The 24,799-nt window shown below is 47.7% G+C and overlaps 1 protein-coding gene across 1 annotated transcript; it reads left to right on the top strand.

Moving 5' to 3' along the window:
- The first annotated feature begins 435 nt into the window (after positions 1 to 435).
- Positions 436 to 23,299, top strand: LOC145361578 (galanin receptor 2b-like). The gene is made up of 4 exons (XM_080217417.1): positions 436 to 642; positions 9,541 to 9,798; positions 14,147 to 14,547; positions 21,871 to 23,299. The coding sequence occupies exons 3-4, from the start codon at positions 14,201 to 14,203 to the stop codon at positions 22,625 to 22,627; spliced, it is 1,104 nt and encodes a 367-aa protein (XP_080073543.1). The 5' UTR covers positions 436 to 642; positions 9,541 to 9,798; positions 14,147 to 14,200; the 3' UTR covers positions 22,628 to 23,299.
- Positions 23,300 to 24,799: the final 1,500 nt, after the last annotated feature.

Here is a 24,799-nt window from a genome sequence, read left to right as displayed (position 1 = left end):
AATCTCTAAACTGTCTGTGCTTTATATGCTCTGTCTGAGGCCAGAACTCTCCATTCACCTGACGAAGAGGCAGTCCCCTCGAAAGCTTGTGAGTATATTATCAAATAAATAGGTTGGACTAAAACCTGGTGTTGTCAGACTTTTCACTGTGTTTACGCCAGTCCAACGCCGGCATACCCACATAATGAGTTTTACCCCAGGTATATAGAATAATGCCTCCACTAATGGGAAGACATTTAGCAGTTCCAGGAAACCACCTTTGGACACTTAGCAGCCTGTCAGATACCTCCTAAAACAGTTTGGGCTCTTTGTCATTGAAACTGATCAAACCAGTTTCATCCTGTAAGCACTTTGCATGCTACTCTTTTGAAACTGACCGATGGGAGGAGTCAGCCAATTTGATGAAGGAAACTGCCTTTTAAAATAATATGGAACTCTGGCCAAGAGGACACACAAGGAGGAGAGGTGGTTGACTTTTCAGCAGTTAACTCGGAAAGGAGTTCTGAGAGGTTCGGGTCAGGAGAGTTGTGTAAAGTGGGAAAGGAGAGAATTCAGCCAAGACAATTATTTTGTGGCAGAGGAAAGCACGAGGAAGATCCAGCCGCAAGGACCTTTTTTGTTTTTAAAACAATCTGAGGAGTGGTGAGTATGTTTTCTCAGCCTTCAGAAATCCCCCAATTGGGCAAAGGTTGAGAAGGAGTCTAGGATTCTTCTTGTTTTTTGTGTAAATCATGTAATGCTAAGAATTTATGTTGTGCTGTTAGTTTTCTTTCCATAGCATAGTATCTGTGTTCTATTGACTGAGTTTGGTTGCAGTTATTCCTGAATGAATTATTTCTGAATTAACTTTGACTAACCTGTCTCTCATTGTCCATCTTGGTGAGTTACTAAAAAAAGCACATTGCACACGTTGATTCAGACAAACACGGCAGGTTTTATTGAAGAGCTGTTCCTTGCTCTGAACATAAAAGCACTGTAAAAGTCCTCTTACTCTCAACACAGACTAGACACGGATGCCACTGATAACAGTGAGTTTCTCTCTCCTGCCAGTGTTCAACCCACAACCCAGAAGTGTCACGATAGGACAGCTTTGCAAGAGAGAGAAAGACTCACTATTTATTCCTGACCGGTGAGCTCACCCTTATGCCACGTGAGTTACCCTGGCTGCCATCTACGACCGTGTCCAGGGTACGGAACCATAAAGGGCCGAGCACTTCAAAACAGCTCATCCAAGGGAGTCCACTGGTCAGGAATGAATTGTGGTCTTTCCCTTTCTCCCTCTTGTGAAGCTGTCCCAGTGTGGCACTTCTGGGTTGTATTTTACTACCTACAAGAAAGAGAGAACCATGATGGTAGGTAAGGGTGGCAGATTTCCTTCCCTAAAGTGGCATTAGTGAACTAGATGGGTTTTTCCGACAATCGGCAATGGTTTCATGGTCATCAGTAGATTCTTAATTTTATTGAATTCAAATTCCACCATCTGCCATGCTGGGAATTGAACCCGAGTCCACAGAACATTAAATGAGTTTCTGGATTAATAATAATTAATAATATCACTAGGCCATCGCCTCCCCATCGAGAAAAGAACCTAAAGTAGAAAATAATTGTGGGTGCTCACACTTTGAATATTAGAGGGAAAAGTTGACAAGATTAAAATCCTAATGTCATGAAGATTCAAGGAACAAAAAGCACTCTGTGTGATTTTGAGAGGTTTTTGAATTAGGGGAGGGTGAGATTCCAGACACACTCTGGCTTATTTGAAGAGTGAATGCTTTACTGTACAACTGGGCCCTTGAGAAAAATAAATAAATGGTCTCCATATTAAAAAGGGGAGAACAATAATTTTGAAAAACTGAGCCATCTCAGGTCGCTCATGCCCACAAGAGAAATGGGTTAATTAGAATCAATCGAGCCTTTCGATGAAGAAAATAATGGCGTTCCCAGGCCGAGTGATTTGAGTGTTTTGTACAGTGCATAAAATTGAAACCAAATTGCTTGTACTGGTTTCTCTCAGTATAATAGGAAGTAAAACCTTCAATTTACTCCAGTGCTTGCTTCATCCAACAAAACCAAGAACGAGAGCTTACAATGACTTGGCAAAGATCCTTGAGAGCATTACTGTCCAGAGCCACTGATCATCGTGGAATGGTTCAGATTCCACCGGAGGAACCAAATGGCTCAGTTTGTGTTAACCTTAAAAAGGCAATATGGTGGCGTGCAGTGGTTAGCACCGCTGCTTCACAGCGCCAGCGACATGGCTTCAATTCCCGGCTCAGGTCACTGTCTGTATGGAGCCTGCACGTCTCCCTGTGTCTGCATGGGTTTCCTCCGGTGCTCCGGTTTCCTCCCACACTCTGAAAGACGTGCTGGTTAGGTGCATTGGCTAAATTCTCCCTCAGTGTACCCAAACAGGTGCCGGAGTGTGGCGACTAGGGGATTTTCACAGTAACTTCATTGCAGTGTTAATGTAAGTCTTACCTGTGGCTAATAAATAAACTTTAATTTTAACTTTAAATGGCTGGCACAACATTGTGAGTTTGGTGAATCATTAGAAGATTCTCTTCAAGATTGGAAAGCCTTGTTTTGGAGACCACAAAGAAGATTTCTTATTGAACGTGGTTTGACTTTAAAGGCAGCAGTAGAAATTGCATTGTTGATGGAACTGACTGCTAAAGGGGCTTCACAATCTGGTGAAGGAGGGAAGATCCACAAGTTGGGAACCGCCCATAAGAAGTCAAAATAGCAACAAATATGTTACGGATGTGCCAAAATGGGTGATTCAATGTGTGAATGCCAGAGCAAGGATAGTCAATGCAAGAACTGTGGCAAAATGGGTCACATTGCAAAAGATTGTTGGTCTAGATGATTGTTTCTCTGCTGCTTTATGAGTGGGAATGATAGGGAATTAGTTCTAAGAGAAGAAGTGTCTACTGAAGTTTCAAATCATACCTCTGGGATCAAGAACCGTTCAATTCCAAAATGTCATTTTCAACCAAAGAGGAATAGTCAGTGTCCTGATCGACCTTCTCATTGACTGTCTATAATGATGGTGCATACTACTGTGTCTAGAGCGTTACTTCCTATGTATAACATCATAGTAATTTGTTGTCATGACCACAGAAGTGAAGGTGGGGAGGGATGTTATACGCTTAAAAGGATTGTGGTTTGCTTTCAGAGGTGATTACCTGATGTGATATCATTAGGGTGCGTGCTCAGGCTGCTGCTTTGCTTTCAGTTCTGTATTCTGATGCAAAGAACAGCTCTTCAATAAACTCCATTGTCTGTTTGTTTGAATCTACGTATGCAAATCAAGTCTGTTTCTCTGTTAGAAGCCACGGCCCCTCACATAGTTAGGACATTGCACCTTGATCTTCCACCTCGCAATCATCAACTTTTATCTGTGGACCTCATTGTCCTGGTGGATCTGTGGAAAGGAGATTGTAAATTTAGATGGGGAGGCAGATGGGATGGAAGTTTGCAGCTGAGTGATTCTTGGCTGCATCGCTGGTCTGTCACTGTGCCCCAGACGTCACCATTTCCTGTGGCAAGAGAAGAGTGGTAGCCCGTGGCCAGCTCCTCATGGGACATGAGATTGGAAATGTCCCTTTCAGCGCTCTGTCTCAAGAATTGTGCACCATTTCACCATGAGCGACTTGACTTACTAGAGACATGACGGGTGTGGGGGGCGGGGAGGAAGTAAAATAATGAGGGGTTTAATAGGGTAAAACAAAACAGAAACAATTCCATGAGAGCCGTAGAATCCCTAAAGTGTGGGAGGAGGCCATTCAGCCCATTAAGCCTGGACCAACTCTCCAAAAGAGCATCTTACCCAGGCCCATCCCTCCCCGCCCTATCCCATGCATTTAGCATGGCTAATCCCCCAACTCACACATCTTGCTACTCTAAGGGGCAATTTAGCATGGCCAATTCACCTAACCTGACTGTGGGAGGAAACCGGAACACCCGGAGGAAAGCCACACAGACATGGGGAGAACATGCGGACTCTGCACAGACAGTGACCCAAGCCGCGAATCAAACCCCGGGTCCCTGACGCTGTGAGGCAGCCGCGCTAACCACTGTGCCACCGAGTGTTGTCGATTTCTCTTTTTTATTCACTCATGGAACGTGGGCATCTCTGGCTGGGCCAGCATTAGAGAACTGAGATTTAAGATAATTGGCAAAGGTGAGGTGAGGAGAGTTGTTTTTACACAGCAAGCTGTTACGACCTGGAATGCACTGCCTGAAAGCAGTCAGCATTAATAAGAATTTATTTAGTAGGAAATTGTACGCGGCAACACCTGACTGCAATACTGATGTGTGTGAAATGATCTCTGCTGTTTCATCCTGCTTTACAGCAAGTCCATACAAAGCCAATTTACTATTGCTCCTTAGACATCATTTTACAGCCGGGATTTTTCACACACAAGTCGCTTCTGATTTAAACCATCGGTCAGGAGTGTGGAGCATTGTATTAATGAGGGGTACACAGCTACAGTTAAAAGCAGCAGACCACAGTTCGTCCACACACGTTCCTCTTTTACAGCCTGGGGCTTGTGTTCAGGCTGAGAGCAACTTGCCTGTTCTATCTCTCAACTGGGAATCGTATGTAGCCTGGTTTCAGGGAAAAGAAAATATATTTGACAATTGAGAGAGAGGATTTGATTTGATTTATTATTTTCACGTATTAACATACAGTGAGAAGTATTGTTTCTTGTGCGCTATACAGGCTAAGCATACCCTTCATAGAGAAGGAAATGGGGCCTCAGCTATTTACCATTTATATAGATGATCTGGAGGAGGGAACCGAGTGTAGGGTGTCGAAATTTGCTGATGACACCAAGATTGGGGGAAAGGCAAATTGTGCGGAGGGTGTGGAGAGTCTGCAGAAGGATCTAGATAGGCTGGGCGAATGGGCCAGGAAATGGCAAATGGAATTTAATGTTGGCAAGTGTGAGGTGGTCCACTTTGGTAGGAAGAATGGTAGGAAGGACTATTACTTACGGGGCGAAAAACTGCAGCAGGCGACGGTGCAGAGGGACCTCGGGGTCCTTGTGCATGAGTTGCAAAAACCCAGCTTGCAGGTGCAGCAGGTGGTCAGGAAGGCAAATGGGATGCTGGCCTTCATAGCGAGGGGGATTGAATATAAAAGTAGGGAGGTCTTGCTGCAGCTGTATAGGGCATTGGTGAGGCCGCAGCTGGAGTACTGTGTGCAGTTTTGGGCGCCGCACCTGCACAAGGATATTTTGGCCTTGGAGGGAGTGCAGAGGAGGTTTACTAGGCTGATACCGGAGTTGAGGGGATTGAGCTATGAGGAGAGGCTGAATAAACTAGGCTTGTACTCGTTAGAGTTTAGAAGAATGAGGGGAGATCTCATTGAGACATATAAGATGATGAATGGGATGGATAGGACAGAGGTGGAGAGACTCTTCCCGCTCAAAAAAGACAGTAGGACTAGGGGGCACAGCCTCAAGATAAAGGGGAGGCGGTTTAGAACGGAGTTGAGGAGGAACTTCTTCACTCAAAGGGTGGTGAATCTCTGGAATTCTCTGCCCGTTGAAGTGGTGGAGGCTGCCTCGCTAAATATTTTTAAGAAGCGGGTTGATGGGTTCTTGATAAGAGAGGGGATTAAGGGTTATGGGGAGAGGGCGGGAAAGTGGAACTGAGCCACGACAGATCAGCCATGATCTTATTGAATGGCGGGGCAGGCTCGAAGGGCTAGATGGCCTACTCCTGCTCCTATTGCTTATGTTCTTATGTTCTTATGAAATGAGAGGGTCCAGCGTTACAGCCATAGCTAGGGTGTAGAGAAAGATCAAATTATTGCGAGGTAGATCCACTCAAAAGTCTGATGGCAGCAGGGAAGAAGACAGTTGGTACGTGACTATGGACTTTTGTATCTTTTTTCCTGATAGAAGGTGGAAGAGAGAATGTCCGGGGTGCGTGGGATCCTTGATTTTGCTGGCTGCTTTGCTGAGGCAGTGGGAAGTGTAGACAGAGTCAATGGATGGGAGGCTGGTTTGCGTGATGGATTGGGCTACATTCACGACCTTCTGTAGTTTCTTTCTTTTTGTAGTTTCCTTGAGCAGAGCAGGAGCCCATACCAAGCTCTGATACAACCAGAAAGAATGCTTTCTATGGTGCATCTGTAAAAGTTGGTGAGAGTTGTAGCGGACATCCCAAGTTCCCTTAGTCTTCTGAGAAAATAGAGGCATTGGTGGCTTTCTTAACAATAGTGTCTGCATGGGGGGACCGGGACAATTTGTTGGTGATCTGGACACCAAGAAATTTGAACGTGGTGGATCGGACGGGAGGTGAAAAGTTGGTAAAGCTCGAACAAAATATCGTGCTGCAATTCTACTAATGGTTCCCGCTGGCAAGTGGTGCAAATGCCATTTGCATCCTCAGGAACTCTCATTAAAACAGCTGCCTGTTGGTATTCCATCAGACCTTCCAATCTTGCGTCACTCCAGCGGGAAATTATTTTGGCATCAAACTCAATTGCTAATGAGTGGAGCTGCACAGGGCAGAGACTTCACAACTTGGTGGTGCCCATGGTGCTGGGCAACTCCTGATGATGTTCACCACTCTGCTAGTTCCTGCCCTCGATCTCCGTGCCAAGCTGGTCTTCCTGAATAGCACCGTGCGGCTAGACCCATGGACACTCCTGCATCACCATTTCAGGTCAGTACTGCACCTGGGGTTGGGGGAGTACAGGGGGTCTCCCTCTCCCCCGGGTGCCGCACGCCAGTGTCTATCTGGATAGCATTGCGCTACGAGACTCATACAGCCACCGCAACAAAGATCCAAAGTTTGCCCAGTGGGTGGAAGACAAGGAAGGGCAATGTAGAGGGAGGATGAGGGATCACAAAGACAGGCAGAGGGAGAAGAAGATGGCTGAGTGAGGTGAACAGTGGAAGGCTGAAGGGGAGGGAGGCTGAAGCCTGACAAAGCCCCATGAAAAGCTCACAAACAAGGGGCTCAAAAGCATAAAAATTACAGAGCAGGTTCTCCTGACCTGCACCAACCATGCTGCCCGACTTAACTAAAATACTCTACCCTTCCGGAGGCCATATCCTTCTATTCCCATCCTATTCATGTATTTGTCCAGATGCCTCTTAAAAGTCACTACCGTATCTGCTTCCATTACCTCCCCCAATAGCGAGTTCCAGGGCCCCATCACCCTCTGTATAAAAGACTTGCCTCATACATCTCCTTTAAACCTTACCCCTCACACCTTAAACCTGTGCCCCCTAGTAATTGACTCTTCCATCCTGGAAAAAAACTTCTGACTCTCCATGTCCCTCATAATCTTGTAGACTTCTATCAGGTCTCCCCCTCAACCTCCGTCACTCCAGTGAGAACAAACCAAGTTTCTCCAACCTCTTCCTCATACCTAATGCCCTCCATTCCAGGCAACATTCTGGTAAGTCTTTTCTGTACCCTCTCTAAAGCCTCCACATCCTTCTGGTAGTGTGGCAACCAGAATTGAACACCATTTTCCAAGTGCGAATATCACATCGTTTACTGGAAGGGGATGCATAGAGGCAGTGGGAAGAGAGATCCAAGTGGTCATGGGTGCCTCACAAGTAATAGCCTCTGGTGGAAAGGGGGCTGGGTGTGAGCAGTGGTCAGCACTGCTGCCTCACAGCGACAGGGACTTGGGTTCAATTCCAGCCTTGGGTCACTGTCTGTGCAGAGGTTGCACATTCTCCCTGTGTCTGCATGGGTTTCGTCCGGGCGCTCTGGTTTCCTCCCACAGTCCAAAAAAGTGTCAGTTAGATGGATTGGCTGAGCTAGATATGTGGGGTTACAGGACTAGAGCCTGGGTAAGATACTCTGTCAGAGAATTAGTGCGGACTTGATGGCCGAATAGCTTCCTTCTGCACTGTTTGGGGTTCTCTGGATTCTAAGGTAGCTGAATCAGGGACCAGGCCTTTTCTAGAGGCTAGTAACTTTTTTTAACCATTGTGTTGGTGACATGTCGTGAGGTGGACTAAAGTAAAAATTAAAAAAGTTTATTTATTATCAGTCACAAGTAAGGCTTACATTAACACTGCAATGAAGTTACTGTGAAAACCTCCTAGTTGCCGCGCTCCGGCGCCTGTCGGGTACACTGAGGGAGAAATTAGCACGGCCAATGCACCCTAACCAGCACGTCTTTCAAACTGTGAGAACATAAGAAATAGGAGCAGGAGTTGGCCATCAAAAAAGCCCTTCGAGCCTGCCCCACCGTTCAATAAGATCATGGCTGATCTGAAGTGGATCAGTTCCACTTTCCCACTTTCTCCCCATAACCGTTAATTCCCTTGTCTATCACAAACCTATCTACCCGTGACTTAAATATATTTAGCGAGGTAGCCTCCACCACTTCAACGGGCAGAGAATGCCAGAGATTCACCACCCTTTGAGCGAAGAAGCTCCTCCTCAACTCCGTTCTAAACTGCAAACCACCCCCCCGTCCCTTATTTTGAGGCTGTGCCCTCTAGCTCTGCTATCCTTTCTAAGCGGGAAGAATCACTCTACCCGATTTAGCCCTTTCATTATCTTGTAAGTCTCTATAAGATCCCCCCTCAGCCTTCTAAACTCCAACGAGTACAGACCCAGTCTATTCAATCTCTTTTCATAGGCTAACCCCCTCATCTCCGGTATCAGCCTGGTGAATCTTCTCTGCACTCCCTCCAAGGCCAATATATCCTTTCTCAAATGCGATGACCAAAACTGCACACAGTACTCCAGCTGTGGCCTCACCAGTGCCCTGCACAGTTGCAGCAAGACCTCCCTGCTTTTATATTCTATCCCCCTCGCTATAAAAGCCAGCATCCCATTCGCCTTCTTGATCACCTGCTGCATCTGCAGACTGCGTTTTTGCGACTCATGCACAAGGACCCCCAGATCCCTCTGCACCGTAGCATGCTGCAGCTTTTTGCCTTTTAAATAATAATCCCTCCTACTATTATTTCTACCAAAGCGGATAACCTCACATTTGCTAACGTTGTACTCCATCTGCCAGGTCCTCGCCCACTCGCTCAGCCTATCCAGATCCCTCTGCAGGCTTTCCGCACCTTCCACGCAGTTTGCTTTTTTGCTGTGGGGGGGAAACTGGAGCGCCCGGAGGAAACCCACGCAGACGTGGGGAGAGCGTGTCAACTCCACACAGACAGTGACCCAAGCTGGGAATCGAGCCCAGGTCCTTGGCGCTGTGAAGCAGCAGTGTTAACCACTGTGCCACCTGTGCTGCGCTATTATTTACACATGGTGCCCTGCCAGCAGAGGACAGGCGGATGAATCAGCTGCCCACCTACGAGGTGAGTCAGAGGGCTCCAAGCGCGTGAAACCTCTATTCTGGCCACTGGGATGGGCGTCGCTGGAGACACCTGTCACTGCACTGAGTCTCAGAGTGGGAGAATTCTGTCCTGAACCCACTGGCATAGCAGACAGGGCCAGCACTAAAACAAGCTGCTGTTTGATCCTATAGATGGGCTGTGTGGTGCAATGTGCCAGTGAAGGAGTTAACTCTGATCTGCTTTCTTCTTGATTCAGCGCTCCCCCTTCCCGGCACAAGGCAAGCAGGAAAGGTGAGTGCTGCTCTTCTCTGTGGCTAATCCTCAGCCCCGCTTGGGAGAGAGCAGAGGCACCCATTCCTCCTCGTCTGAAAGTGCAGCCACTGAATGGAAGAGCAGGCAGTATTCAGTAAAGCAGGCTCTTGGGATCGAAGTGAAGGGTCTATCACACGGATTGAATATAACTTACACCATATCGACCGGCTGAATTCTAATTCGTTGAAGGACACGTCTGAATGTAAGTTAGATCCCACAGCTTGTGCCCCAGTTGTGATTCTTATCCTGGAGTATCCATCGTTTTATTCTGTAAAGGTACTGATCTGAGGGTTTGATTTACAATTTAAATTGGGCTTTTTCTGTAAAAATCATAGTTGTTTGAATTTGGAGAATTTCATAGACACCATGTACATGTATGTGTGTGTAAATGTGAGTATTCTATATGTTTCATTATAGATATACTAAATATGTATATAGACATTCTGTATCTTTCGATATATGTGTACACTATATCTGCATGTATATATCAGTGTATGTGATTCTGTATGTTTCAATGTATATTATATGTATACACTATAAATGTATATATATGTGTGTGTGTGTTTGCATGTATACCATCCTGTATTTTTCAATATATATATCTACCAAAAATGTTATTTATAGGTGTAATATGATTCAGTATTTTCAATGTATATATACACTGTATGTATGTGTATATCTATGTGTATATAATTCTGTGTGTTTCAGTATATATATTTCCTATGTGCATATGTAGGAATGTTTGTGCATGCTACCTAAATCTGTCTTTGTGGCTGTACCTACATAGATGTGTCTGTGGTTTTAACCAGAGCTATCTACTTGCCGATAGCTGTAATAGCAAAACGTAAGGCTGTGGACCTGGAGGTGGTGAGGGAACTAGAAACAGATTCACTTGAATAGTTAATAGAGAGGACAGAGCTTCCGAATACACATGTAAAAGCAATGTCACTCGTACAGGCAGGTGGAACACTGGAAGTAGTGAGACGGCCGATGTAACGTGTCCAGTAATTAGATGAAGACCAGGGGCTGAATGTAAAATCACGTTTACAGACAGAGATATAATCGTACTGAAGATGGAATAACAAAACGAGGGATTGAAAAGTAAATCTTTCCTTATTTAATTGAACACTTGGGTTTTTCTTACTGCAACTTCCACATTTATCGTTGTGGGGATGGGGTCTCACTGATATTATTAGAGGTGAAACAGCAAAATGGGACTGAATCGTTGGAGGCTGTGTATTACAGAGGAAACTCTGGTTTCAGTGTGCTGTGATTGTCACTCGTAGAATCACAGAATCTCTACAGTGCAGAAGGAGGCCATTTGGCCCATCGAGTCTGCACCGACCACAATCCCACCCACGCCCTCTCCCCATAACCACACATATTTACCCTGCTAATCCCCCTGACACTAGGGTCAACTTTGCATCAACCTAACCCACAGATCTCTCAGACTGTGGCAGGAAACTGGAGCAACCAGAGGAAACCCACGCAGACACGGGGAGACTCTGCACAGACAGTGACCCAAGCCGGGAGTCGAACCCGGGTCCCCGGCGCTGTGAGGCAGTAGTGTTAACCGTTGTGGCGCTGTGCCACCTGCTCATCACGAGCCGCTGGTGTGAAATGCCGGATGAGGTTTGACTGAAGACTGACAGTAAGCCATCAGCTCACCCTAACCAGCTACCGGCATGTGACCTAGTTTAGAAGTTCAGCATGTTTAACCAACGTCATCAGTGGTGGCACAGTGCTGGGAACTGCTGCCTCACAGCGCCAGAGACCCGGGTTCGATTCCCGGCTCGGGTCACTGTCTGTGTGGAGTTTGCACATTCTCCCCATGTCTGCGTGGGTTTCCTCCGGGTGCTCCGGTTTCCTCCCACAGTCCAGAGATGTGCGGGTTAGGTGGATTGGCCATGCTAAATTGCCCCTTAGTGTCCCGGAATGTGTAGATTAGAGGGGATTAGTTAGGTAAGTGTAGGAATTGTAGGGATAGGACCCGGGGTCGGATTGTTGTTGGTGCAGGTTTGATGGGCTGAATGGCCTCCTTCTGCACTGTAGGGATTTTATGATCTATGAACTCAAAGCTGGGCGTGGGGGCTGGTGGTCTAACACATCCTGGACTGACAGTGCAGTGTTACCCTGGTAATGACTGTTAATAATGAAATATTTAGTGGTCAATCTCTTTAGCTTTAAAAATTAAGTTCCATTGATTATAGTTTGTCGTTTCTGCTTGTTTCTTTAGACTCAATGATTAACGACATTTGAATGTGGGGAAGGGGAGGGCCAGGGAAGGAGAGGAAAATTGTCAGTCAGTGAGAAGCGGTAGCAGCAAATCAAACCACTTCCTAATCAGAGCAGCGAACAACGCCTTTCCCTAATTAAAACCAGCCGGCTGACAACTTTTGCGTTGATGTTAGTCGCCTGATGCAGAATGTCGTAAAATCGCTCTTGGCAAACACACAGAATCTTAACATTTGTGCCAGGTTGATGGTAACGTTGAAAGCTACAGTCCAGCAGAGATAATAAATACAGAGATGCTGTTGGACTGTCCGACTGCAATATTCAATATTTCTTCCTCCTTTTATCTTTACATCTGTTTCTCTCTTCTCCCGAAGGAATTCATTCTTCTTGGGTTATAATTCCACAGTCACTGCCTGCTTTCCAGTAACTCGCCATATTAGCTGCACTCTCTGATCGAGCCTGCACATTCTGTTTCAGAGAAGGATATTTGACTGGGGGAGACATCACTCTGAATCTAATCTCATCCACACACTCACACACACACACACACTCACACTCACACACACTCACACTCACACACACACACACATACACACACACACATACACACACACACATACACACACTCATACACACACACACTCAAACTCACACACAGTCACACTCACACACACATGCACACTCCCTCATTCACACACACACGCACAGTCACACATACTCACATTCACAAACTCACACTTACCCACACACACTCACACATTCATACATACACACACTCACACACACACACACAAACTTACACACACAAACACTCTTTCACACACACTCATACATACTCTCACACACACACACATACATGCACACACCCACCCTCACCCACACACACTCATATACACTCTCACACATAATCACTCACACACACACCCTCACACACACTCATATATACTCACACACATTCACTCACACACACACCTTCACACACACTCACTCACACACATTCACACTCACACACACACGCTCACTTACACACACACACATATACATACACTCACACACATGCACACACACGCAGATACTCACACAAACACATGCATAATTACACACACTCACACATATACAGTCACACACACACACCCATACTCACATACGCACTCTCACACTCATTCATGGTCTCACAGACACACACTCACTCACAAAATCACTTACCCTCACACACACTCATGCACTTTCACACGCACTCTCACACTCACACGCCCGCTCACTCAAGCATACTCACACACACATTCACTCTCACATTCACTCACACATTCACTCACAAACTCACTCATACACTCTCTCACTCACACTCACTCACACACACACACACACACACTCACTCTCACACACTCTGACTCACAACACACACTCGCCCTTAAACACACTCATTCTCACACTCTGTCACACACTCTCACACCTTCACACACACTCACGCTCTGTCTCACACGCACACACACACACTCCCTCGCACACACTCACCCTCACACTCTCATTTATACACACTCACTCACATACACTCAGTCACACACACACTCACGCACAGACAGTCAAGCATACTCACACCACATACACTCACTCTCACACACACACACTCTCATACACTCTCTCACACTCTCTCACATACACATTCACACACACTCTGGCACATATCCTCTGACACACATATCGTCACACACACTCACTCTCACACACACTCACATGTACATTCTCACACACAATCTCTCACACACACACACACTCTCTCCTGCTCTCACGCATTCTCACACACACTCACTCTCACACACACTTACATACACATTCACACACTCTCACACTAACACACATTCACTCTCACACTTAAGCACACTCACTCTCACACACACTCACTCTCAGACACATTCTCACACATTCATATACATATGCTCACACACTCTCACACTCTTTCACACACACACTCACTCTCACACACTCTCTCACTCACACAGAAACACTGTCACACCCTTGCACTTACACTCACATACGTTCACACTCACTCACACTCTCTCACACACACACTCTTTCCAATTGGGATCCAGGGGAATTCTCTCCTGTCCCTGACTGGAAGTTGTTTAACTGAATTGGATTGGGAATGACCCCTTGTACATGACCCTGTGTATAACAGACTGTCACACATCAGTGTGTGAGTTTACGCTGAGATATTAAAGATCATTTTAATTAAACACGGATGAATAAATGGGAAAATGGAATTGTGAGATAGCACTGACATTTATTTTCATTTCATTATTAAATTGTTTTTGCAGAATTCTGTTTTGGTGTTAGAGTCTCCCTCCCCTCGCAGACGACAAGCTGCCAGAATGGCAGATGACTGGAAGGTGCCTGAGAATCCGGACTTTCTACCTGCAAGCATCCTGGTTCCTGTCATCTTCTCGCTGATCTTTCTCCTGGGCACTGTGGGCAACGGCCTCGTCCTGGCAGTCTTACTGCGGAACGGGCAAATGAGCTACAACACAACCAATCTCTTCATCTTAAACCTCAGCATTGCAGATCTGTTCTTCATTCTCTTCTGTGTTCCTTTCCAAGCCACCATCTACACCCTGGATGGCTGGCTGTTTGGCTCATTCACCTGCAAAGTGGTCCACTTTTTCATTTACCTCACCATGTACGCCAGCAGCTTCACTCTGGCTGCTGTGTCTGTCGACAGGTAATTCCACTGCCAGTGCTCTTTGTATCTTGTGGATTATAACCTCTGTCAAATCAGCTGGATGTGGGTGTGTGTGTACGTGTGAGAGTATGTTTGTGTGACTGTATGTGAGAGTGTGTGTGTGTGAGTATGCTTGTGTGTGTGTGTGTTTGTGTGTGTGTGTGTGTTTGTGTTTGTGTGTTTGTGTGTGTGTGTGTGTTTGTGTTTGTGTGTGAGTGTGTGCGTGTGTTAGTGTGTGTGTGCCTGTGAGTCTGTGTGTGTGTGTGTAAGGCAAGATTAGGCTCAGCTGTGATGCCTACCCAAGTCAAATAGTCTTCTCTGAAACTGAGTGAACTGACAGTAAAGAATGCCTTGTGAATTCTTTGTTGAATTTATTGGTGACTATCTGGTCTATTTAGTCTTATAGCCTGTACAAACACACACACACACACACACACACACACACCCATACACACTCACACACATACACTCACACCCTCTCACAGTCACTCACACACACGCTCACACTCTCACACACATGCTCACACTCATGCACACACATTCACACTCTCATACACACTCAGACTCACACACACACACTCATTCACACACACACAACTCACACTCACACACATACACAATCACATTCATATACATACACACTGACACACACACACAACTCACACTCACAAACACACATTCTCACACACATGTGCACATACATTCACACTCACGCACACACTCACACACATACACAACCCACACACACATTCACACACACACTCACATACACATACACAACTCATACACATATGCACTCACACATACACATGCGCACACACACATACACATTCACACACACACACAACTCACACTCACACACATACACACTCGCACATACACACACACATGCACTCACACACTCACACATTCACACACATACACAACTCACACTCACACACACAACTCACCCATGCACGCACACACACACACACACACACACACACACGCACGCACACACACTGCACAGTGTGGGGAGCTGGTATTGTCATTTCTGCCATTCTCTGATTTTTAAAAAAATTCATTGGGATGTGACCATCACTGGCTGTGACAGAATTCTTCCCCATCCCAATGACTGAACTGAGTGGCTTTTATTCATTCATGGGCATCTCTGGCTGGCATTTATTGCCCATCCCTCGTTGCCCTTGTTCAGAGGCCAGTTGAGAGTCAATCATATTGCTGTGGCTCTGGAGTCATGTATAGGCCAGACCGGGTAAGGATGGCAGATTTCCTTCCCTAAAGAACATTAGTGAACCCGATGGGTTTTTCCTGACAATCGACAATGGTTTCACGGTCGTCAGTAGATTCTTAATTCCAGATAACGTGAATTGAATTCAAATTTCACCATCTGTCGTGGTGGGATTTGAACCTGGGTCCCCACAGGTTCCCTGGATTACTAGTCCAATGGCAATACACAGCGCCACGACATTCCCACAATGTAGAGAATGTGCTATGTTTCCATTTGTCTGAAACTGGAGAGATTGGATGGTCACTGATAAATCCAAGAAAGAATTTACAAGGCATGTCTTTACTCGAGTACATTTGGAAGGCTGAGGTTAGAGTGGAGTGATTGAGGTGAACAGCACTGTCGGAGGGAACTGGGTAAACATGTGAGGGAGAAAAGTGATAGAAAGAGAGAAGGGAATCCTGGGTATCAGGCAGGAAAGTGGAGTCAAATAGTTTAATACTGTTCCCATAGGAGTGGCACAGGGGTTAGCGCTGCTGCCTCACAGCTCCAAGGACCCGGGTTCGATTCCCGGCTCAGATCACTGCCTGGGCGGAGTCTGCACATTCTCCCCGTGTCTGCGTGGGTTTCCTCCGGATGCCCCAGTTTCCTCCCACACTCTGAAAGACCCGCTGGTTAGGTACATTGACCCGAACAGACACCGGAGTGTGACGACTGGGGGATTTTCACAGTAACTTCATTGCATTGTGAATGTAAGCCCACCCGTGACACTAATACGTGTGTGGGGTGTCAGGAGAAGGCTGGAGTGTTGGCTTGGAGCAAATGGCCTGGTTGAGTGTGGGTTTGATTGGAAACCTGCAGGGTGTGGGGTCAGTGAGTAGGTACCAGGAGGAGGAATAAACAAAATTAACAACATCAGCTTCAGCCGTGACGGAGGGATAAATTGCGAGAGCGCAGGGGACAGATCTTCTCCAACTGAGACACGGGGAACGCTGACCAGAGAGGAGTGAGAGAGAAAGAGAGATGTTCCTGTTTACACTCCAGCTGGATAGAAACCCAGTCTGGTTTCATAAAGCCATACCACACAGGAGGAGGCCACTCAGCCCATCGTGCGCGCCTTTTGAAAGAGATGTCCGATTAGCCCCCTGCTGTTTTCCCATCATCCAGCAATTTCCGGTTCCCCTTTTCCAAGCATTTATCCAATTCCCATTTGCAAGTTGCAGTCGAATCTGCTGCTCCTTGAGACGGCAGCTTCCAGAGGACTCAAATCTCAGCTCCATCCCTCTCCATCTAGTAATTACCAGCGATGTGAAAGAACAAAGAAAATTCCAGCCCAGGAACAGGCCCTTCGGCCCCTCCAAGCCTGCACCGACCACACTGCCCAACTGAACTAAACCCCCTACCCTTCCGGGGACCATATCCCTCTATTCCCATCCTATTCATGCATTTGTCAAGACGCCCCTTAAAACTCATTATCATACTTCCACTACCTCCCCCAGCAGCAAGGTCCAGGCATCCACCACCCTCTGTCAGCCTCATGTATCTCCTTTAGGGCCGAATGGCCTGTTTCCTGTGCTGTGTTGTCCTTTGTTCTTTAAACCTTGCCCCTCGCCCCTTAAACCTGTGCCCCCCCCTAGTAATGGACTCTTCCACTTTGGGAAAAAGCTTCTGACTATCCACTCTGTCCGTGCCCCTCAATCTTGTAGACTTCTACCAGCTCGCCCCTCAACCTCCATCGTTCCAGTGAGAACAAACCAAGTTTCTCCAACCTCTCCTCATACCTAATGTCCTCCACACCAGGGCAACATCCTGGTAAATCTTCTCTGTGCCCTTTCCAAAGCCTCCACTATCCTTCTGGTAGTGTGGCCACCAGAATCGTACACAATATTCCAACACTATATTGTACACTATATTCCAAGTGCAGCCTAACTAAGCTTCGATAAAGTGTGTGACTATCCTGCCTTCGGAAATCCAGCTGGATCAAAGTGATATTGAATACAATAATCTTATTGTGTTGTGTGTAGACGCAGTGTACAATTCTCAATCAGCTCAATTGCAGTGGGAGTTCTCATCAGCAGACACAAAGTGACAGCATCTCTGACTCCCCATACTGTCCCCTTCTCACCTTTGTGAGTTATCTTTAGCTGCAGAGCCTGTCTGTCTCTGACCCAGACCGTGATACTGATAGCATCTTGTTTGTGTGTTGCTGTCAGTCCCAGCTTTTACTGTGATAATAAGTAACTGTGTGCGCTGCATTTTGGTGACTTGTGATGAATCTCACACACACACACGCCAACATACATTCACTCAAACACTCACTCACGTATACATTCACAAACACACACACTCATTCACTCACATGCTCATTTTCACATGTGCATGCACACTCACACTCTCTCACACACTCTCTCACATACTCACGCACTCACACACTGTCTCATGCATTCCCACACACACACTCACACTCTCTCACACACACACACTCTCTCTCACACACATGCACTCACACACACTCACACACACACGCTCACACACTCTCTCTCACACACACACACACGCTCACACACACTCACACACACACTCTCACACACACACACTCTCACACACACACACTCTCACACACACACGCTCACACACACTCACACACACACTCTCACACACACACACTCTCACACACACACTCTCACACTCACACACTCACACTCTCACACACACACTCTCACACTCTCACACACTCACACACACACTCTCACACACTCACACTCTCACACACACACGCTCACACACACACTCTCACATACACACACTCTCACATACACACACTCTCACACACACACACTCTCACACACACACCATTTTTCATACACACATTCACACGCGCTTTCCTACATTTACACACACACTCACATTTTCACACACACACATTGACTCGCACAGAAACACACTTTGACACATACTCACACTTCCACAGACGCACACATACATACGCATTCACTAACACATTCACACTCACACACACACATTCACTATGTGCACAGATTCACTCACACACTTCACACACACACTCGCACTCAGACAATCACACACCCACAGACATACACACACATTCACTTACACTCACAGACACACAGACAAATCTTCAAACGCCATCTATTGAAGTAACGACCGGGGGTGGGGGGGGGATTGCCATTGAGCAGAAACTGAACCAGACCCAGCCATATAAACACTGTGGCTACAAGAGCAGGCCAGAGACTGGGAATCCTGCAGAGAGTAACTCATCCCCTGACTCCCCAAAGCCTGTCCACCATCTACAGGGCACTCAGGAGTGTGATGGAATACTTCCTCTTGCCTGGATGGGTGCAGCTCCAACAACAGCCAAGAAATTCGACTTCTGTTAGAATTTTATAAGTTTCTATGAGATCCCCTCTCACTCTTCTAAACTCCAGTGAATATAATCCTCACCGACTGAGTCTCTCCTCATATGACAGAGCTGCCATCCCAGGAATCAGCCTGGTAAACCTTCGCTGTGCTCCCTCTATAGCAAGGACATCCTTCCTCAGATAAGGACACCAAAACCGCTCACAATACTCCAGGTGTGGCCTCACCAACGCCCTGTACAATTGCAGCAAAACATCCCTATCCCGATACTCAAATCCTCTTGCTATGAAGGCCAACATACCATTTCCCTTCTTTACCGCCTGCTGTATCTGCGCACTTACTTTCAGCGACTGGTGCATTGAGTTAGATGGACAGGCTAAAGAAACTGGCAATGTTCTGTAGAGAGAAAGTCAACAAAGGATTTAATCAAGGTGTTCCAGAGTATTTGAAACAGTTTGATCAGAGACATTCGGCCTGAATGGGTGCAGACAATGAGCGTTAATAAAGACTATTATAGCTTGCTCTTGTAGCCACAGTGTTTAGATGGCTGGGTCCGGTTCAGTTTCTGGTCAATAGCCACCCACCAGGATGTTACTACAATAGGGCGGTACAGTGGGTTAGCACTGCTGCTTCACAGCTCCAGGGACCTGGGTTTGATTCCTGGCCTCGGGTCACTGTCTGGAGTTTGCACATTCTCCTCGTGTCTGAGTGGGTTTCCTCCGGGTGCTCCGGTTTCCTCCCACAGTCCAAAGATGTGCGGGTTAGGTTGATTGGCTGTGCTAAAGTTACCCTTAGTGTCCTGAGATGCGTAGGTTAGAGGGATTAATGAGTAAAATATTTAGGGATACGGGGAGAGGGCCTGGGTGGGATTGTAGTCGGTGCAGACTCAATGGGCCGAAGGGCCTCTTTCTGCACTGTAGGATTTCTATGATTATTTATTTGGGAGCACTGTCGCTTGGGAATGATCACAGAACATACTGCTTCTTAACAAGGATTCAGACCAATCCAGTTTGTGAATCTTCCTTGAGCATCAGGAACTCTCCACACACAAGCCCATTTTCACTTGAAATATTGAACATCTTAAAATAATTGGCAAAAGAACAGGAGGAGGAAAATAGGGGGAGTTTTTTTAATCACACACACATGCAGAGTTACGATGATCTGCCTGAACGCTGGGAGAAAATCTAACACACTCTTTCCAAACAGAATTGGGTGAATAGACAAAGGGGAAAGAACGGAGAAGGTCACAGAGAGAGTGTAATTAATCAGAGCTCCCAAATACCTACCCACACTGAACCAAACGGCTCCCTTTCCTACACTGAGTCTGATTTATGAAGGGGAGGGGGATAGGAGAGTGGGGGGAGGGATAGGTGTGGGGGAGGGGGGCGCAGTGGCAGAAGGGGGTAGGGGGTAGTTGGGAGAGTGGGGCGAAGGAGTGGTGGGGAGATGTGGGGGAGAGGGGGAGATGTGGGGGAGGTGGGGAGATGTGGGGGGAGGTGGGGAGATGTGGGGGAGGTGGGGAGATGTGGGGGAGAGGGGGAGGTGGGGAGATGTGGGGGAGGTGGGGAGATGTGGGGGAGAGGGGGAGATGTGGGGGAGAGGGGGAGATGTGGGGGGAGGTGGGGAGATGTGGGGGAGGTGGGGAGATGTGGGGGAGGTGGGGAGATGTGGGGGAGAGGGGGAGATGTGGGGGAGGTGGGGAGATGTGGGGGAGAGGGGGAGGTGGGGAGATGTGGGGGAGGTGGGGAGATGTGGGGGAGAGGGGGAGATGTGGGGGAGAGGGGGAGATGTGGGGGGAGGTGGGGAGATGTGGGGGAGGTGGGGAGATGTGGGGGAGAGGGGGAGGTGGGGAGATGTGGGGGAGGTGGGGAGATGTGGGGGAGAGGGGGAGATGTGGGGGAGGTGGGGAGATGTGGGGGAGAGGGGGAGATGTGGGGGAGGTGGGGAGATGTGGGGGAGAGGGGGAGGTGGGGAGATGTGGGGGAGAGGGGGAGATGTGGGGGAGAGGGGGAGATGTGGGGGAGGTGGGGAGATGTGGGGGAGAGGGGGAGATGTGGGGGAGGTGGGGAGATGTGGGGGAGAGGGGGAGATGTGGGGGAGGTGGGGAGATGTGGGGGAGAGGGGGAGGTGGGGAGATGTGGGGGGGAGGGGGAGGTGGGGAGATGTGGGGGAGAGGGGGAGATGTGGGGGAGAGGGGGAGATGTGGGGGAGAGGGGGAGGTGGGGAGATGTGGGGGAGGTGGGGAGATGTGGGGGAGAGGGGGAGGTGGGGAGATGTGGGGGGGAGGGGGAGGTGGGGAGATGTGGGGGAGAGGGGGAGATGTGGGGGAGGTGGGGAGATGTGGGGGAGGTGGGTTGGGAAAGTGAGGGGAGGGGGTTGGTGTCTTGGCTTCTCTCGGTGCTTTGGGGGGGTTCACTCTCTAGGCTGCATCTCTGTCTCCAGAAGTCAGAGTGCTGGTGAATGGTCCAATGGAGGCAGCAGCTCGCTGAGGGGGGAGTGGGTCTGGATCCTGGTAGAAGCTTCTGTCTTATTGGGGCTGAGATCCTGGAGTGGATCCCAGATCCTGGAGTGGATCCCATACCCTGGAGTGGATCCCATACCCTGGAGTGGATCCCAGACTCTGGAGTGGATCCCAGACTCTGGAGTGGGTTCAGATGGAATAAAGTGAGCGCTGATGACACAGTGCACCGAGTGACCGAACCCTGCTTTTCTCTTTGTAGATACCTGGCCATCCGATACCCTTTGAAATCCCGGGATCTCCGCACTGCGCGGAATGCCACAGCAGCCATCGCAGTGATCTGGGCGTTGTCCATCACCTTGGCTGGGCCGTACCTGAGTTACTATCAGATTGCCCATTACAGGGGGATACCCATCTGTGTGCCCGTCTGGGAGGACAGGAAGAGGAAAATCATGGATGTTTCCTCTTTTGTGTTTGGCTTTTTGATCCCGGTTACCATCCTGAGCCTGGCCTACACCAGAACAATCAAGTACTTGTGGACATCAGTGGATCCCATCGAAACCATCTCCGAATCCAAGAGGGCCAAACGCAAAGTGACCAAGATGATAATTATTGTTGCCGTACTCTTCTGCCTTTGCTGGTTACCCCACCATGTGGTAATCATGTGCTTCTGGTTCGGCTACTTCCCGTTCAACAAGGCGACCTACGCCTTCCGGCTTGTGTCGCACTGTCTGTCCTACGCCAACTCCTGCCTCAACCCCATCGTGTATGCCTTGATATCGAAGCATTTCCGCAAGAGGTTCAAACAGGTCTTCACTTGCCTCCTGAAGAAGCAGACAACCAATAAGGTCCACGTAGTCCAGGTGGCCAACACAGTGACCGGGTTCCAGGCAGCGACCACCGATATCTCCCAGATAAACGAGGAGAACTGCAAAGGGCGGCCGGCCCGCGTGGAGAGCTTGGCGGGACGCGACAATCCAAGAGTGCTTCTGAGAGAGGACATTCAACAATATCCCTAAATCCACCAGAGTATCGTGGCGGCTTTGATCTGTCTGTGGTTAACCCAACTGGAGTGGAGGCAGTGCCGTGCGAGAGTTGGTCAACTCGTAACCTGTTTCTCTCCTCTCTGATGGAACCAACTAAAGCCAGTTTGTTACGGTGGTTGAAGGAATACTTCCCACATTTTCAGGAACTGTTCAGCCCCCGTTGAATTTCTCACCCAGAGAACATCTGGAGGCTTTTGCGGTGTCATTTTGCGCGCGCGAATGTGTTAGCGATGTCGATACCGGTGTGAATTCGTTCTGTGTGATCCCTTCAGTACATCAGTGCCAGAGAGAGCGTCGTTCCCCCCCCACTCCCCATCCTTCAGCCTGCTTCAACATCCCCTGTGCTTGCTTCTGTCAACAGTTCAATGTGTTCTTGTGAATTGGGGCTTCAGAAATTGGACACATTGGGATTGATTTATTTGTATTTAAGATTTGAAAAATAAACCTTTCAATTTTTTAATGACGGAAGTGAAACTTTGCTCTGACAGATACCAGGAAATGTCCGTCCCTGTTTCGTTTATTTTTTTGGAATTTTACCGTGAGTTTCTTCTGAGTCTTGGGTTGCTCTGTCAGACCATTGCTACCTCCCTGCCAGTGCGATGCCTCGAAAAGATTCCTTTGTTAAAGGTGGTTTTGTGGTGTGACGTCTGTAAAGAAAGTTTTAGATTCATGTAAGAAATAAATAAATCTCTATCCTCCGTCAGGCTGGTATTCCTGTGTCCTTTGATTCTGATTTGATTCATTATTGTCACATGTATTAACATACAGTGAAAAGTATTGTTTCTTGCTCGCTGTACAAAGCATACCGTTCATAGAGAAGGAAAGGAGAGAGTGCAGAATGTAGTGTTACAGTCACAGCGAGGGTGTAGAGAAAGATCAGCTTAATGCAAGGTTGGTCCATTCAAAAGTCTGATGGCAACAGGGAAGAAGCTGTTCTTGAGTCGGTTGGTACGTGACCTCAGACTTTTGTATCTTTTTCCCGACGGAAGAAGGTGGAAGAGGGAATGTCCGGGATGCGTGGGGTCCTTAATTATGCTGGCTGCTTTTCCGAGGCAGCGGGAAGTGTAGACAGAGTCAATGGATGGGAGGCTGGTTTGCCTGATGGATTGGGCTACATTCATGACTTTCTGTAGTTCCTTGCAGCCTTGGGCAGAGCAGGAGCCCAGACCAAACTCTGATACAACCAGAGAGAACGCTTTCTATGGTAATTGGGTGCGTCTTCTGTGTAAGTCCAGCCTGACTGTCCCGTATAGTACTGAGGGAGGGCTGCACTGTTGGAGGTGCTGCCTCTTGAGTGACTATTTAAACAGAGATCCTTCCTGAACTCTCAGGTGGATGTGAAGGAAAACAGGGGCATTCGCAGCAGTACAATTAATCTTTATCTGTCTTCAACAAACGCGTGAATGCAGGTTATCTGATCGTTGACACGTTGCTGTGTCTATGAGTTCCTCTCATATAACAGCGACAACACTTCAACATTAATTCATGGAGGGGAAAGCAACCTGGGATTTCCTCAGAGCAATCAGCCCCTTATCTCGAGATCGTGCCCCCGTGTTTTAGATTCCCCCGACCAGCGGAAACAATCTCTCAGCATCCGCCCGACCAAACCCCCTTGGAATTTCAATGAGATCACCTCTCATTCTTCTAAATTGCAGAGAATATCGACCGAGTTTACTCAGCCCCACATCGTAGGACAACCCCCTCATTCTAACCTAGTGAATCTTCATTGTACCGTCTCCAACGCCAGTTCATCCTTTCTTAAGAAACTCTTGAAAACATTCTACAAATTCATCTTTCTTGCTAATCCCAGTCTATAAGAACTGCAAAATTATTATATTTCTTGTGTTATATTGTAGCTTACAGCCTTTGTGGGAGGGGAGAACTGAGCACAGCTGGGGGCGGTGGGGCTCGGTCAGGGGACCAGGAAAATTAGCAGCCCCCTCACGGTAAACTGGCTCCCTCTGCATATACATGAAATAGTCAGCGCAGACAAAAGGCTGGATGTTTTACATATCCATCAACAGGACACAGCTGAATGCCCTTGCTAAAAGCACTGAAACTGTAATAAAGACACGATTAAGTGACCATTGTCAGAAGGGACATTCCATCCATCCACCATCAAAGATTGTGACATTACTGATGGGA

Source organism: Carcharhinus amblyrhynchos, chromosome 35, assembly GCF_965287045.1.
Source record: "Carcharhinus amblyrhynchos chromosome 35, sCarAmb.v2.hapA, whole genome shotgun sequence".
Taxonomy (NCBI): domain Eukaryota; kingdom Metazoa; phylum Chordata; class Chondrichthyes; order Carcharhiniformes; family Carcharhinidae; genus Carcharhinus; species Carcharhinus amblyrhynchos.
This window is presented reverse-complemented; position numbering and strand designations above follow the sequence as displayed.

What these genes read in the sequence shown, in the direction of transcription:
- LOC145361578 (XM_080217417.1), top strand. Translation starts at nt 14,201, where the DNA reads ATGGCAGATGACTGGAAGGTGCCTGAGAATCCGGACTTTCTACCTGCA. An exon ending in GCTGCTGTGTCTGTCGACAG is followed by an intron (nt 14,548 to 21,870) that starts GTAATTCCACTG and finishes TTCTCTTTGTAG; the next exon opens with ATACCTGGCCATCCGATACC.